The 15,973-nt window shown below is 34.4% G+C and overlaps 1 protein-coding gene across 8 annotated transcripts in view; it reads left to right on the top strand.

The window, feature by feature from the left end:
* Positions 1–15,973, top strand: part of LOC145674390 (uncharacterized) — a 253,542-nt gene that overhangs the window by 152,526 nt on the left and 85,043 nt on the right. For all 8 annotated transcript variants that reach the window (XM_081744379.1, XM_081744377.1, XM_081744378.1 and 5 more), the window contains 2 exons: positions 5,323–5,410; positions 8,073–8,343. In XM_081744379.1, the coding sequence (XP_081600505.1) occupies positions 5,323–5,410; positions 8,073–8,343 (359 nt within the window). The remainder of the gene's footprint in view (positions 1–5,322; positions 5,411–8,072; positions 8,344–15,973) is intronic.

The following is a 15,973-nucleotide window of genomic DNA, read 5'->3' as shown; positions in this document are numbered from 1 at the left end:
TCTTGGGGAAACGAAGAATTTTGTCAGGGAAGGCGCGAGGACTTTTAGAAAAAAATCCTGCAAAGGAACATATTTGTAATGCAACACGCATACTTAAGTCTGCACCCTTCTTCTTTAGTAATATATAGTGGGCTAAACATTTGTATCACCTCGTTTCACATATGATCAGGGATGACCCTTTTACCTTTGGCTTAAACGTGTTTAATGCTTGTTAGATGGCTAGTAACGATCTTCTGTTTATCTTTGTAGAATAATATGTCTTCTTAAATGTCTGGAATTTTGCACGACATCATGTTAGCTGAATTTTTCTTTCTCTTAACTTTCTGTTATTATATTTGAGACGATTCTTGGTTTTAATATTTTCTAGAGTACTACCGCCATTCACGAACAGTCTTATCTGTTTTACTTTCATTGATCGAAGCCGTCTTGCCGTTTCAAAATATGTGCCGAGATTTAATAACTTGTGCGACTCAGAACAAGGTCATACATCCCATTGACTTTGCTCAACATTTAAATGTGCCGGAATTATGTGCCACCAATTCTCTCTCTGCTGGTATTTTTCAACTATAACATAAATATGTGACTTACCACAATTTGCAATTATTAACACCGGTTAATAACATTAAACGATGTAGTCAGTGCATACAATGTAGGTCACCTGTATTAATAAATGAAACATAGTTTATCATATTGATAGTCTTTCTCTTAGGGACACATGACACATTTCATTTTTGACAGTGGAGGCGCGTTCAGATTTTGGTGGTTGAGGGAAGCCTCAACTGCAAAAAGTTTAAAAGCCATTCTTATAGTTATTAGTGAAATGTATAGTTATGAAATATGAACAACATCGACTTGGTTCTTTTAGAGAAAATCGGCCGAAAAATCTCAAACCAAGAATAAACTACTACTCGTATATATTTTCATGAAAAATGAGTCATGCCATATTGTCAGGTTATTACGTAAATATTTATTTATGAAATATGAACAAAATCACTTCACTCGTTTCTGAGAAGTTACGCCCATAAATAAATTACCCCGCGTAGATTTCTCACAGTAAAATGATATATCTATACCAGGGTATAGCGTTGTTAATGAAATACTGATGTATATGAAATATAAACAAAACCGTGAGGGACATTTTTGAGATAATCACTTTTTTTATTTTTACCCTTCTGTAAACTACCCTTAAGTTTGGGGGTAGGAAGAAAATTTCAAAAGTCCCTCTGAAGAATCAAAAATCTTAATTTTAAAATTTGGTGCGGACATGAACGGCACGGCCCCTAGATAAGGGAACAGACTTAGGCTGGGACGAGCTTTTTCGTGTTGTAGGGGCCATGAAACGTGTAAATCCGTTGCAATCTCAAATTCCATTTTTTTTTTTCACTATCATAGTATTTTCTTTTCTCCTGTCGTCGCTCGAAAGTAAAAAGGAGCAAAAGAAATTAGGATTAGGAATTAGATTTCTGGGCTTTCGGCATCTATGGCCATGTTAATCCGTCACGTATGAGGGATAACGTCCCTCGGCGATCACACTATCCGAGGAAAAGGAAGAAAGAAAGGATTGGGAAAGGAAGGAAGCGACCTGGGACCTGTATGTTAGGTATAATCCGGCATTTGCCTGGTGTGAGTGAAGAAAACCCAGGGAAATCTCACTCAGAATTGCTAGCCTGAAAAAGCTTTTACACTTTTTAGACCGAGTGTCCCCACCGGCAATTGAACACGGGACAAGATGGGTGATTAATGAAAGTAACTGACAATGAAAGAGTTCCAGGACCCCTCGCACCAAAGACGAGAACGTCAGCGACTGCTCTACGCGGTGTCATGAGTGAAGGAAATAATAATAATAATAATAATAATAAATCAGGGAAATATAGAAAAATAGACTCCCCGGAGAACACCAGTGAAAATACCGTATACCTTGTCAATTTCTGTTCTTGTTACAACGTGTGAAAAGAAAAGAACTTACAACTTGAGCCTGCCACTTTACAGCTTGCCACACTACTACTTGGCGAGTAACAAGCCGCAATTGACCCATTGTATCTTTACTGCTCGTTTCTTAAATTCCTTTATATTTCTTTGATGTTTTTTTTTATTCTTTTTACCCAATTTTTTTCCTCCATGAACTAGGCCCCCAGTAAAGCCAAACGCTTGAAAGTGTAGAAAGTTTTGAGTAAAGTAACGAACACCTTTAAACTGCAACATTTTCATTCTTTCGTGAGCCACTGGGTTCCATTTATTAACTGCACGGTGGTTCAGTGGTAGAGAGCTCACCTTTGGCGCATGGGGTCCCTGGTTCGATCCCAGCTCGCCCCAAGTGAATTCTGTAGTGGATAAACACTGTGTTCGTGGGTTTTGTCGGGGTTCTCACGTTTTTCATTCCACCATTTCCTTTATTTCTCATTATCACCGTCTCTCTTATCCTAGCCGGCATAACTATGGGACGTAAAACTGAAACATTTCATTTTCCCATTTATTAACTCTTTCCCCAGGAATAGGCTGCATGTAGTGATTGTCGTATTAGCTGGAAGTGTCCTTTTTCCCACGGCACCAGACAAAATTAATGGAAAATATTTGAAGCACATATTATCCGTTAGTTTCTGGCTCGGAAAACTGACAAACGTTAGTCATGAATTCGAGTTCTTTACTAGAGTGCCAAAATTTGTCACCCCGAATTCGCTGTAAGTCGAGTAGAAAATAAATGAAATTAAGAACAGAGAACGAAGCAACTGGAAAATAAAATGGTAAACTAATATCTGAAAACATTATACCATTTGGGGGGGGGGGGATAACTAACTTCACGAATATTATGGAAAGGAGAAAAACATATGGCATCTGAACAGATGACCCAATAGGAACAGGACGAACACATTGAGATGTCAAAGACAATAATTTTAGGAATGATCCAAAAAATGGATCAAAAGATTGCAATCTTCGCCAAGAAGTTTAGGAATGATCCAAAAAAATAAATCACAAGATTGCGATCGTGGCCAAGAATTAGTTTCGGGGCCACAAAATTTTTGAACTGCCCCTAAATCAAATCTTTGCATTTTGTACGGAATAAGCACATCATACTGAGTTAAGTGAGAGTTTGGATTTGGCTACACTATATGAAGTTCTCCAGGTATAATGTGTACAAGAAAATTTTGGTCTAATTATATTGGATCAGGGACCACAAACTTTTTGAACGGCCCCTAAATCGACTTTTTGTATTTGACGGAATAAGCACATCATACTGAGTTAACTGATAGTTTGGGTTTGGCTACATTATATGGAGTTTATCAGATATAAGACCTGCAAGAAAATTTTTGATTGAAATATATTGGAGTTTTTGGATCAGGAATCACAAAATTAATTAATATCGGATCTTTTGATCCAATCACTTTTTCGGTTTCTGTGGGTGGGTTGGAGGTTTCTGTATAAATATGTAGAAATATCATTTTTTTTTAACGGTCATCTATACTTTCTTCTCTTTTTTTGTTGCTCGGAAATATATATATAAAAAAAGTTAAGGGTTTTCGAAGAGTAAGTGAGGTAACTAATTTTATCTTCTAAAACACGTTGTGACACACTGTACTGTTCGCCGAAACATGTATATTTATATCGAGTCGGTCTAGTCCCGTTATCATTTTTCAAATAATTATATCTTAGTGCCGTAGTTTTCAACATAAAATATTCCAGAAACTAATTTACCTAACTTGCAGCAGCCTCTGAGAGAACATGATATCCAATTCATGATTTTTAGCAGTTTATTTGATCAGAACTTGTTGTTAAATTCTTGATACGAAATTTGTGTTTACTGTATGTTTAATTTGGATTTAAGTTTGGGGTTTATTATCTTTAGCACTTCAGCGGGTCAGAAGAAAAATTAACTAGCGTTCTCGAATTAACTTCTGGTATTATTATTATTATTATTATTATTATTATTATTATTATTATTATTATTATTATTATAACTGTGAAAAATAAGTGTAACTCTCCTATATCTAAAATTTTTTGAAAGCTATTTGATTAGTACAACATACCAAATTAAAATTGAAAATCTCCTGTCAGATTCATCCACTATCAGCACCGTGTTCCTCAAGGTTCTCTTCTGAGTCCATTACTTTTCTCAATTTTTATTAATGACTTACCAACAATTTCAAATCATTAGTAGTAAACAATATTGAGGACAACGTTAGGTTACAAGAAAAGAAGACTTAAGTAGAATCATTATATAGTGCAAAGGTAACGGTATGAATATAAATTGTTTAAAAACTAAGTGTATGACCTACAGTCACAAGTCACAACCAATACGAAATACAAGGTAATATATGATTTAGGTGTAACATTTGACAGGTCATTAGGCTTTAGTGACCATATACAGAACATATGTAATGAAGCAAGAAAAATAATTGGTTACCTGTTTAATCAATGACTTTCTTTTTGTCAGTAAGATACTTATGTGCTTTTATATAATTTACTAGTAAGATCGAAACTAGAACATGGATCTGTGATTTGGAACAGCCTAACAAATACTCTCATGAACAAACTTGGAATGGTCCAAAATGCTTTCTTAGAATACTTTGTTTTAAGTTAGGACTGGATTATTAATCTAGCACGTATAAATACTGGAAAACACATTTGAAATTGGTATCACTGGCTGACAGGAGAAAATTAATTGACTCTGTATTTGTAGAAAAGATACTTGACAACCGATGTAACTCGGACTTTTTTTTTAAAAAAGGATTTTAAAGTTCTAATATACGGTACAAGGGTAAAAACATTGCAGCCACATAATAGGAAATATATTTTAATCTCTATAAACTTTTAACAAACTATAATAGATGCATATGTTAAAATATGACTTTATTTTAGAATGTTTAATATAACTTAGTAGTTGTTTTTATTTTTGCTTTTTGACGTCTCAGTGTTTTAAGAATTGACATACATACATTGCACTATCAGTATTTATCTTACTATCAATTCATGTTTAAAAGTTAATATTTATCTCTTTTACTATATTATAATGTTAAAATAATGTAGAATATGACAAAGTCCTGTATTTTTGCTGCATTTCAGTTGTTCTCAGCACGTAGAAATAAAGTTTATTATTATTATTATTATTATTATTATTATTATTATTATTATTATTATTATTATTATTATTATTATTATTATTACAAATTTGAAAATTATGAAAAATTCTCATTTTAACGAAAAAATGATAAATGTATTGAAATATGATTTTACTTGTATGTACTTAAAATACTTAAAATACTTTTTAATACTTAAAAAAATTAAACATTGTATAATATTGAAGCTTGGTATTCTGTATATTTTCAGATAACTCCGAGGAGCACATTTTGGACACAATTTTAAAAAGTAAATTTGTCACGAAAAACTACAATGAGATATGTTACTTAATCTTTGGGTAAGTTCTAGTTATTGTTTATAAATAGTACATTTAAATTTAGCCCTGTCTCGTTTCTATATAATTATTAGATCGTTGGTACGGGACACCCGGGTTTGATTCCTGGAGGGATTTATGTGGTTCGGATTCTACGTTAAGCTGTATGTGCACGTCTCATATAGCCTCGGTGCTAAACGGGACTTAATAAGTTTTTATCAAGCCACCTAACAATGAGTGTGACTGCTCCCTGGGGTTGCTAACGGAACCGATAACCGTCAATGAGTTCTACTAGGTTTCGGTCCGAACCGAGTGGATATATGTATATAATTAGTGTCGTAACAAATTATATGCAATCCCATGTACATACATTGTTATCTTGGTTTGATTTTTTGCTTGCTTTAAAATGAAACGTGTTGTTCCAAAAATTAGGATATTCAATTGTTGAAAAATGAAAACTTTTGAGGTAGACTTGTGGTTTTACTTTCTGTAATGAATTTTAGTGTATATATAGTGCTAGTAATTTCTTCATTGGTATACGTGAGAAAACGAAATTTAATTTTGATATGTTTTTAATATAATTTAGGGTAGTATGTTGTGTCTGCGTGTGAATGGGGTAACAGAATCGCTGACTGAAGACGAAATATAGCATTTGACTTCAGCACACTTGTTTAGATGAGAATATTGTCTGTATAATTTGATAGGACAATTTTCAGCTCACTTTTTGAAGGTGTTGATCAACCTGATTTTCCTTCTAGATTTTCTTATCTGGTCATCCCGTAGCGATCTAGCTTGCTACAGGTTTACTAGTAAATGTTATTGTTACATGTGCTGTCCAAACAACAGTTTGTTATTTTCACATAAAGGAAAACACTATAAAAATGTGTGCTAATTATTAAATACCAACACATAATACGCCTACAAGTAATAATATACTGTATGTAGTATATCGAAGGTTGATAGTTATTTCAATTGAAAAAAAAAATGTAATTTTGGTCCTCTAAGCACGATCGCGGTAGCGCTTTACACACGAAAGGTTCTCCCTCACACACTGATAAAAAAAAACTGCTTGGGAGTGGCCTAACTAAATTTTGAAGAAGGGGAGGAAAGGAACCAGAATGCGAAACTCCAGGGTGGAGAAAAAGTGACCCCATGAGCCATCTGTCCTCAAAAATTGGCACTACTAATTTGAGAATTTCACTGTCAATAGATCCAAAAAATTGAATATGAGGCTGTCTTTAAAATTATTATTAATTATTTGGCAGAGGACAGCATGGCCCAAACAGTTATCATAAGCTAACTAGTAGAGCAGTGTTTCCTAACCTTTTTCAACTTGCGGCACACTACGGTTGTAACTTGAATTCTCGCGGCACACTCATAGATATTATTATTTGTAAATATATATAATACCGTTGTATTTTTTTCTGTGATTACTGATCTGCTTCTCACAGAGAAGAAAGCTCGATCACTGTTTCTTTCCCGTGGTAAATCATTATGCTTATTTTTCATTCTAATTTAAAAATAGAAAACAATTGCAATGAAATATTGGACTCAGGTTTTTAAAACTAAGCTTTCTTTTTCGAAAAGTGTATCCAACTTTTCAAGAAGAAAGATCACTAAATAACGAACGAACAAACAAATCTCTTTTAGTTTTAAATCACAAATGTAGGTAACTTGTATGCATGTTTGGTTTGTCGAAAGGATTGAATGATATTTTAAAATTTCAAGTTAACGAAATAGTCTGCAGCAATAAAGAAGCAATAATAGTCATAACAATGATAACAAATATTTTTTTCAACATTAAAAATGTACAGAAAAGTAACACAGTATGAAACTTAAAGTTGTAGATTCATAGTAATGTGAAATACAAATATACATTTTTCCTTTGTCTTGCAATTTGATTGCTATAGAATTAATAATTTGTTTCGATTTCCTCGCGGCACACCAGCGGCCCATTCACGGCACTCCGGTTGGGAAACGTTGTAGTAGAGAGTCGATAGCAGTAGATCGTAGTAGATGTTGGTCAGACCTAAGTTGGAATTCAGGGTCCTTCTAACTCTTGATATTTATTGCAATATGAAGTCTTTTAAATTCAATACTTGTTATTTATTTTGGGTTTTTGAACAAGGTGTTTGTATGAAAAATAAAAGTTTAGCCTGTATCACATCTATTTGACATAATTCACAAATGCAATGTTGTGCTGTCGAAGTTCCGGTTGCGGTATTTTGGATTGTGGAAATTAGAAAATGAAATCAACGGTAGCTGAGAGAGAGACTGCTGAGGGGATGAACGAAATGGTGGAATGAAAAGAGTGGGAAGAAACTGTAGAATCCCAGAGAAAACCAACGCACACGGTGTTCATCCACCAGAAAGGTCAATTGTTGCGAGCTGGGGTCGAATCAGGAAGCACACGCACCAGAGATGAATGCTCTACCGCTGAGCCACCACTGTTGTTGTCATACATACTTTTTAGTTTTTTTTTTTTTTTTTTTTTTTTTTTTTTTTTTTTTTTTTTTTTTAAACATAAAGTTGCAGTATAAGCGTGTACTACCTCATCCACACACGTGTTACATATAGATAGAATATTACTCATTTAAGAAATTTTTTTAGATAGACAGTACACTGGTAAATTGAGACTAATATATTGTTGATCTTTTACAATGTAATAATAATTCATTCTTTTCAGGAAAATATTGGGAGCAATTCCAACGTATCCGTTGCACAAGATGCTTTATGTGAGGTATCTCTTAGTCTTCAAATTATGGAAGAAAGTAGTTACAACTGCCGAAGAAAGACGGATGATAAACAAAGTGGCATCACAAAAAATTCCTGCTCCGCCAAACGTGACGGAAAAGTGCAAGTATCTAGAGAATGTCCTCCCGAGAATCCCAAAGAAGAAGAAAAACATCACTTTGTTTTTAATGCAGTCAAAATTTAACTTAAAAAATGCCTGCCAGGTATGGAAAGTAGCAGTAGTGTTTACAAAGTGATTTTTCAATGTTACATCTTAGCAAAGTTTCGTTCGTGTATTAACTTCCCTTGATTTTCTGTTTCTGTTCTGTAACCCGTTTTGGTGCACTGTGTCTGCCATTAGTAGAAAAGAAGTGGTGTATGCCCTATGTTGACAATAGAAAATAATAATGAAGTCTTGGTGGTCGGGGTGAAAACTGCCAGACCCACCAATGTAATTTGTATATCAAAATGTAAATATTCGTGTTTATTTATATTATAAATAATCTCTTTTGAATCCGAAATTACGTAATAATTTGACATTGTATTAGGATCATTCTGATAAGTAAATACATATTGGTAGTATTATTATATTTAGGGAAATTATTCATATTATATTTAAAAAATCCAATAATAAATCTTCCTCTGTTTAAGAAGGCTTTCTTCCTGTAAAATTTAAATTTTTGCATCACACAGCGCAACAGTGATCGAAGTCGGAGGTCAGTAACTTCTACAACAAATATTGTTGCTATCTTAAATAAGAACTAAACCCAAAGAAAAACAGTTCATATAGTGTATACCCTATAGGGAACAGAAATTAGAGAAAAACAAAGTGAAGTTAGAAGCACTGACTAGAACTACCGTTACTTGGAAACCTATTCTATTGGAGAATTTACAGTCACATGCGAAATTTTTGTTACAATAGGTGTGATCTTTGATTTGGTCTGTATTTTCACACAGTCAAGAAGGGACGCGTCGCTAGTCGACCAGCCTTACATACAAAAAGAGAAAAAACCTTGGCTTCTGTATCAGGAGTACCAGATTCAGAGGGTTATTATTAATAACCAAAATTAATATTAAAATGTTCTTGGAAATTCCGACACCAATTAAGAAATGTGTTGTATGTGATTTTGCATCGATATTTCCTTTACAGCATGATTTTAGCGTGTTTAAAAGGAGTTCGCCCGGCCACTGATGGACGACGGAGCGAGGCATGTCTGACGGGAAATAGCACAGGTTAATTAGGCATGTTAATTTTAGAAGGATAACAGACGTGGAAAAGTTAGATGAAAATTTCAGTTGTGTAAGGATCATGAAAACGTAATTGGTCAACTAGAAATTATATTTACATATTAATTTCACGTGCATCTAATTAGTTTAAATAAATAAGTACTCTGAGTAACCCAAGCTACATATTATTTTACGTAATTGAGTAGAATCGAGCACAGCAATAAGGTGGATACCACTATTTTCTCTTGGAACATGGTGGAAGTACAGGTAATAAGGGTGTCCCAAAATAACTTACAAAGCATTGAAAGAGATACGATAACTACCTTAATCAGCAAGGAAATGATCACATTTCTGGAATTACGTGTGCTGTCTATTCAATCGATTGCAAGTACCCAGGTTTCCTGACACTTTTCAAATGACTGTTGGAACGCTGTCTACGAACCTTCCACAATCTGTTATGGCTTGTTGATCAATCTCAGAGTTTGTTCCACGTTAACGGTTATTCTAAATTTGGAAGTTTCATGATCACAAATCTCGACTATATGAATGTTGTGACATTACTGTGACATTCAGTTTTTATAAGAAGTAATTGTATTGGCCGTATGTGGTCTGACGTTATCATAGTGTAACACGCATCTTTTTGTGCCACACGTTTCCTCGATGTGTGCAACTTTAATAATCAGTATTTACTATAGTGTTTGGGGAAACAATGTGTTGATAAATCAGACTTCGGGAGACAAAGAATGCTATCAACGTAATTTTTTTTTCAGCTGCTTTTGGTGGGCAAACCTGTTTTGGCTTAGGTATTGAAGGCGATTTTTCCAGTGCTGTTTTCTGCTTTCTGTGTAGATCATCGTACAGAAGACGGTTTCTTCAGTTGACAAAACAAAACTTCATGGAACACCTCTGCTCTTAATTCATATCTACTTTTCCATGAAACCTCAAACACTTGTAAAGGTTCAGAAATCACTGCTCACTCATCTTTGGCTACAATCCCCACAAATGCAATAAACACCCATTTTCCGTTGCTGTCGCTACTAGATATTCTTTCTTATAGCCTCCAATATTCCCTTTGCCATTACATATGGTCTTATCAAATGACAGAGGCAACTGTTTCTGTACTCGTAATTCTCACTCTTAAGTTCCTATGGTATTCCCTTCTCTTTTTAATAATTGGCCTCAGTTAGGGTGAGCTTAGACCTTTTTCTCACATCCCTAATAAGGATCTATTCGGTTTGCAATAAGGACCAGACTGTGTCACGTGATCAGGTCAAAAATTACGTTGCGTGCTAACTCGAATCTGGAAATTCCAAATTCAGATGTGAAATATTTCAAGCACGTAACCTGCGCGTAGGGCGCCCTGAGTAATTCGAAGAATATGTATATACTTTATCATTATTATTGATTTTACTCAAACAGTTTGACTTTTGACAATGTTCTATCCATATTTCCTTTACGTGCATCGTTTTTAAGCTCTTCATAATGTCTTTGCAATAAGCTTTCAATTAGCCATCTCATTATAGTTTTTGAGATATATAGGGTATAACAAAAAGGTACGGCAAAATTTCAGGAGTGGATTCCTTATGGGTAGACAAGCAATAAAGTTCACATGAACTTGTGTCGGGAAATGCATCGTTACAGAGTTACGGCCATTGAGCCACCTGACGATGTGAAACAGTCACATTCTGGTCGCCTCTTAATGTGACTCAATTAAAACCTCAGTGGCTCACCCCCTAAATAAGCTAGGAAGATAATTTTGGCATCAATGTTTCCCTGAAGGACAAAACTTGTCGCCTATATGCATTTTATGTATGTGAGGGGTACCACGTGGGAGGGTAAAGTACGTAATTTTTCAATTTTTACATCAGAATTTTGGGGATAACATTCCTTCTCCCTTGAGGGTACACTCATAAAATTTGGTATATGAAGTAGTTCACTCTATGGTAATACCGTGTATGTGTACTTGTTGCGTAGCAGTCTTATATGGAGCCGCCCTGAAAATAGATGTATTTTTCAAACTGAGACTCAAAAAATTGGCCAAATTTGCCCTCCCCTTCACTCCCCATAAAAACAACAAGTACATAAGGCTATTATCATATAGTGGACTATCTCATTGCTTCATATACCAATTTTTATGAGTGTACCCCTAAGAAGGAAGGAATGCCATTATCAAAATTCTGATGCAAAAAACAAAAAAGGACATACTTTATCCTCCCCCATCCGCCGTGGTATCTCTCCACATACACAAAATGCATATCGGCGGAAGCTTCGTCCTTCAGGAATACATTGATACCAAAATTATCTTTCTAGCTTAATTAGAGGCTGAATTATTGAGATTTAAATTGAATCACATTGATGGGCGACCAAAATGTGATTATTTCAGACCGTCAGGCGGCTCTACGACCGTAATTCCATAATAATGCATTTCCCGGCATATGGTCATATGAACTTTTTTGCTTGTCTATCCATAAGGAATCTACCCTTGAAATTTTGCCGTACCTTTTTGTTACACTTTGTATGTGGACGACTTCATTTTTTTTCCGCTGATTTTCCATTCATGTTTAGTAATTTTTGATTTTTTTTATTTTATTTATTTATTTATTTTGATTGACTATGTTCCATCCATTTTAGGACAATTTCTTTTTTAAATGTAAGATAAACATAGTCTGTTCTATATTTAAGCTGATTTTCAGCCATGTTCCTCTTCGGTCTTTGGGATAAGTGAACGAATTATTTATTTTTCATTGATTTTCCATTGACATTAATGTTTCTTGCTTTTTGACTATATTCCATCTATTCTAGAACGACTTGCTCTTGGAATGTAAAATCTACATAGTTTCTTGTATATTTAAGCTGAATTCCAGCCATCTCCCTCTTTGATTTTTGAGATAAGTGGAGGAATTATTTGTTTTTCGTTGATTTTCCATTGACATTAATGTTAATGTTTCGTACTTTTTGACTATGTTCCATCCATTTTAGGATAATTTGCTTTCGGAATATAGAATCTGCGTAGTCTGTTCTACAATTGAGCTTAATTTCAGCCATCTCCCTGTTTTGGTTTTTGAGATAATTGGAGGAATTATTTGTTTTTCATTGATTTTCCATTGACATTAATGTTAATGTTTCGCGCTTTTTGACTATGTTCCATCCATTTTAGGATAATTTGTCTTTGGAATATAGAATCTACATAGTCTTTTCTATATTTAAGCCGAACTTCAGCCATCTCCCTCAAATCTTTTCACATCAATGCAACTAGATGGGCCCTTTTAAAGCATGCCCTATTCTCTCTTTATTTCTTTATTGTTTTATTTATTTATTTAGTACTAGCAGCGTTCACCCCGCTTCGCTGGGGTCACCCCGGAACGCAATAAACTTTGTTACTTAGATAATTTTTACTTTTTCGCTTTCAAGTGATATGATAAAAACCATAGAAGATTGCAGTAAATGTTAACATTATATCGCCTGTCATTTATGTTAACCCGCCGAGTGACACGGTCATGTGGGTTGCATATAAATACGGTTAGATTTACCTATGATGAGCTAACAAAGGATTTCTACGTTATGGACACTTGAATGGTCAATTATCTCAAGACACTGGTAATTGAAAATTAAAGTGATATGATAAAAACCATCTAGGGTCCAAATCTTAATAACCCCCCAAAAATGAAAGAAATTGGTTCAGCCGTATTAGCGTGATGAGCTAACAAAGGATTTGTACGTTCTCTTTTATATATATAGATTATTTTGCAAAACCTGTAAAGATATAAGCTAAATATCGTTACTACAGTAACTGAACTAGACATTGCCGCATTTTGCCTGTGGTGTTTAGTAACAATAGTTTCACCTAACACACTATCCACCTTAGTACTTGCGCCAAATAACCGCGCACCAACAATTTGGCCTCTTTGACACTCAGAGAGGTCTACCCGCTTCAATACACGTATACCCGATTTGAATACTACAGACGATCACTTAACACACCACTGACAACGGCCAGATGCTGCAAATACATCCTCATATCATTTGGTACTTACGTGTTCCAAGCTACAGATGTTTCCAGTATTTTGACAACCACTGCACAATCGTTCCAATGTTTCTGTTGTAGTCTTTAAGCTAGGTAATATGTCTTCTTTTGTTGAAGGAAAATTTCTTAGATGTAATGTCTATTCATGCCTTTGTAGGTAATGAATAGTATGCAAGATTCATAAAGAAGTTAACATTGTTTGAATGTTTCTCTCGTATTTTCAACGAATGATATTAATTAATAATATTCTTGTCATTAAGAATTTTACTACCCTGAAAGATGGTGGAATCGTTTAAGGATTGGGAAGCAGGAACGGTAATGTTATGAGAGTTGAGAATAAATTTGAAAGAGTTTCGTGAACTTGAAGATAAATCTCACTCCTTCAAACGTGAAAGCTAATATAGTCAGTTTAGAGATAGAAACGACAGATCGTGGTACGCGAGCAAGGAATCTGGAAATAGTCAGGAAAGGCAATGTGCAAAGGCACTTATATTGTGATTCTTTGGCACCTGTAGTAGACTTTGAAGGCTGAATCACACCAAAACTTGCGATACTATAGACTAATTGCAGGTCTCTAGAGTCGAAGAGTGGATGACTGAATCCATAAGGCTGTTTAAGAAATGTTTGAATATGTTTCAAATGTCTTCCGTATTTCCTCGTCAGAGTTTACACGTCTCTGTCTGGTAGAATAACATACATTTTGGTTAACTTACACGCCTATAGCGTGGAAAACTCAGGTTTGATTCCCACCTGGAGCTCATGTGATTCGGTAAGCTGTAGGGCCACGTCTAATATAGCCTTGCTGCTGAAACGGACGCTAAACTCAAAATCAAAATACGTTTTGGGGATTGTTGTCGAATTAGATTTTAGAAATAACCTTAACTTAATTCATTCAATTCCGTCTGTTGTCTATGTATTCAAGCCAGACTTAAAGTATTTGCATAATTTTTCGAAATACAAAATGTAAACATATACAATTTACATTAATTTCATAGCTTTGATTTTGGTGTACTACAATATATCAAGGCATTGATATATTTTTCTCTCTTTTTCAATATTTATAATACTTCATTCATTCAGAGACAATAAGAGATCATGAATATGTCGAGGTACAGATTAGGGTTAAGACGTAATTTTACGAAAGTGTTTCCGTTAGAGCTCCCGTTTTCAAGTTACAGCTTTTGTATACTGTAGATATAAACAGCAGATTTCGTATGTAAATACATACCATTTAGAGGCGGTGACACAAGGATGTTTGTAGAGTAATATATGGGTTGGTAAGATTACATGTGAAGTAATTTATGGAGAACTGTGTACTTAGTTTTTTTTTTTTAAATAAAAAAAAGTTGACCAAAAAGTGGTTGGGCGCAGTGCAGTGATAAAAAAAAGATAATAAATGAAATAATAATAATACCATTAGAATAATCTCACAATGTTACGAAGCACAGAGGGTTGGTTTGTTCAGCAGATTATAGGAATAAAAGGGAACACATTAAAAAGTTTTAGGACGTATTCTAGACCTGATGGTGATATTATTATTATTATTATTATTATTATTATTTTATTATTATTATTATTATTATTGTTGTAAATAATATCTCATACGGAGTACCAGTTCAAAGCGAAAGGAAAACAAATTTATTGTGTAAGAACGGTACGAAGAACTCTGCATTAAGTACCTTATTTATATATATATATATATATATATATATATATATATATATATATATATATATATATATATATATATATATATAAAATTGAAAATCACTGTGTTTGTGACTCTGAATCTCCTGAACCGACCGACCGATCTCATTCAAATTTATAACATGGATGAGGTTCGAGGCTGGGCTAGTTTTAGGCTATTCACTTTGATGGTAGAACTGAGGGATGGAGAAGAGGGGCTATAAAAAATAAGTAAAACTTAATAACTCCTGAGCCACTCGACCGATCTTCATCAAATTTTCAACATAGATGAGGTTCAGTCCTGGGATCGTTTTTATGATTTAAATCTGACGGAGCAACGTAGGGGATAAGAAGGTGGGGAGATAAATAAAAATCAATTTATATAAGACTGAAAGTGACTATTTTTCTAACTTAATAACTCTTGAACTATCCAACCGATCTCAATCACATTTTCAAGATACATAAGGTTCGGATCTGGAAACATTTTTCTAATTTCAATTTAACGATAGATCCTGAGGGGGGGGGGGTTATAAATAAAAATTAATAAAACCTAATAACTTTTGAACTATCCAACCAATCTCGATCAAATTTCCAGCGTATATGAGGATCGGGCCTTGGGTGTTTTTTTATCGTTTCACGTTGACGAGCCAACGTAGGGGAGGAGGGGGGAGATATATGTTAAAAAAAATAAAATAAAAATGACTGCCTTTGTGACTTCATAACTCTTGAACCACCCGACCGATCTCAATCAAATTTTCAACATACATGAGTTTAGGGGCAGAGATTACTTTAGGCTATTCACTTTGACAATGCAACTTAGGGGAGGGGGAGAGAAATTTAAAAATGATCAAAATGACCGATATTAATGTTGAATCCATAGTTTTCGGGTTCGATGAGAGAAACAGTGACACTTCTGA

The sequence above is a fragment of the Thermobia domestica genome, chromosome 17, assembly GCF_964235325.1.
Source record: "Thermobia domestica chromosome 17, izTheDome1.hap1.1, whole genome shotgun sequence".
Lineage (NCBI taxonomy): Eukaryota > Metazoa > Arthropoda > Insecta > Zygentoma > Lepismatidae > Thermobia > Thermobia domestica.
This window is presented reverse-complemented; position numbering and strand designations above follow the sequence as displayed.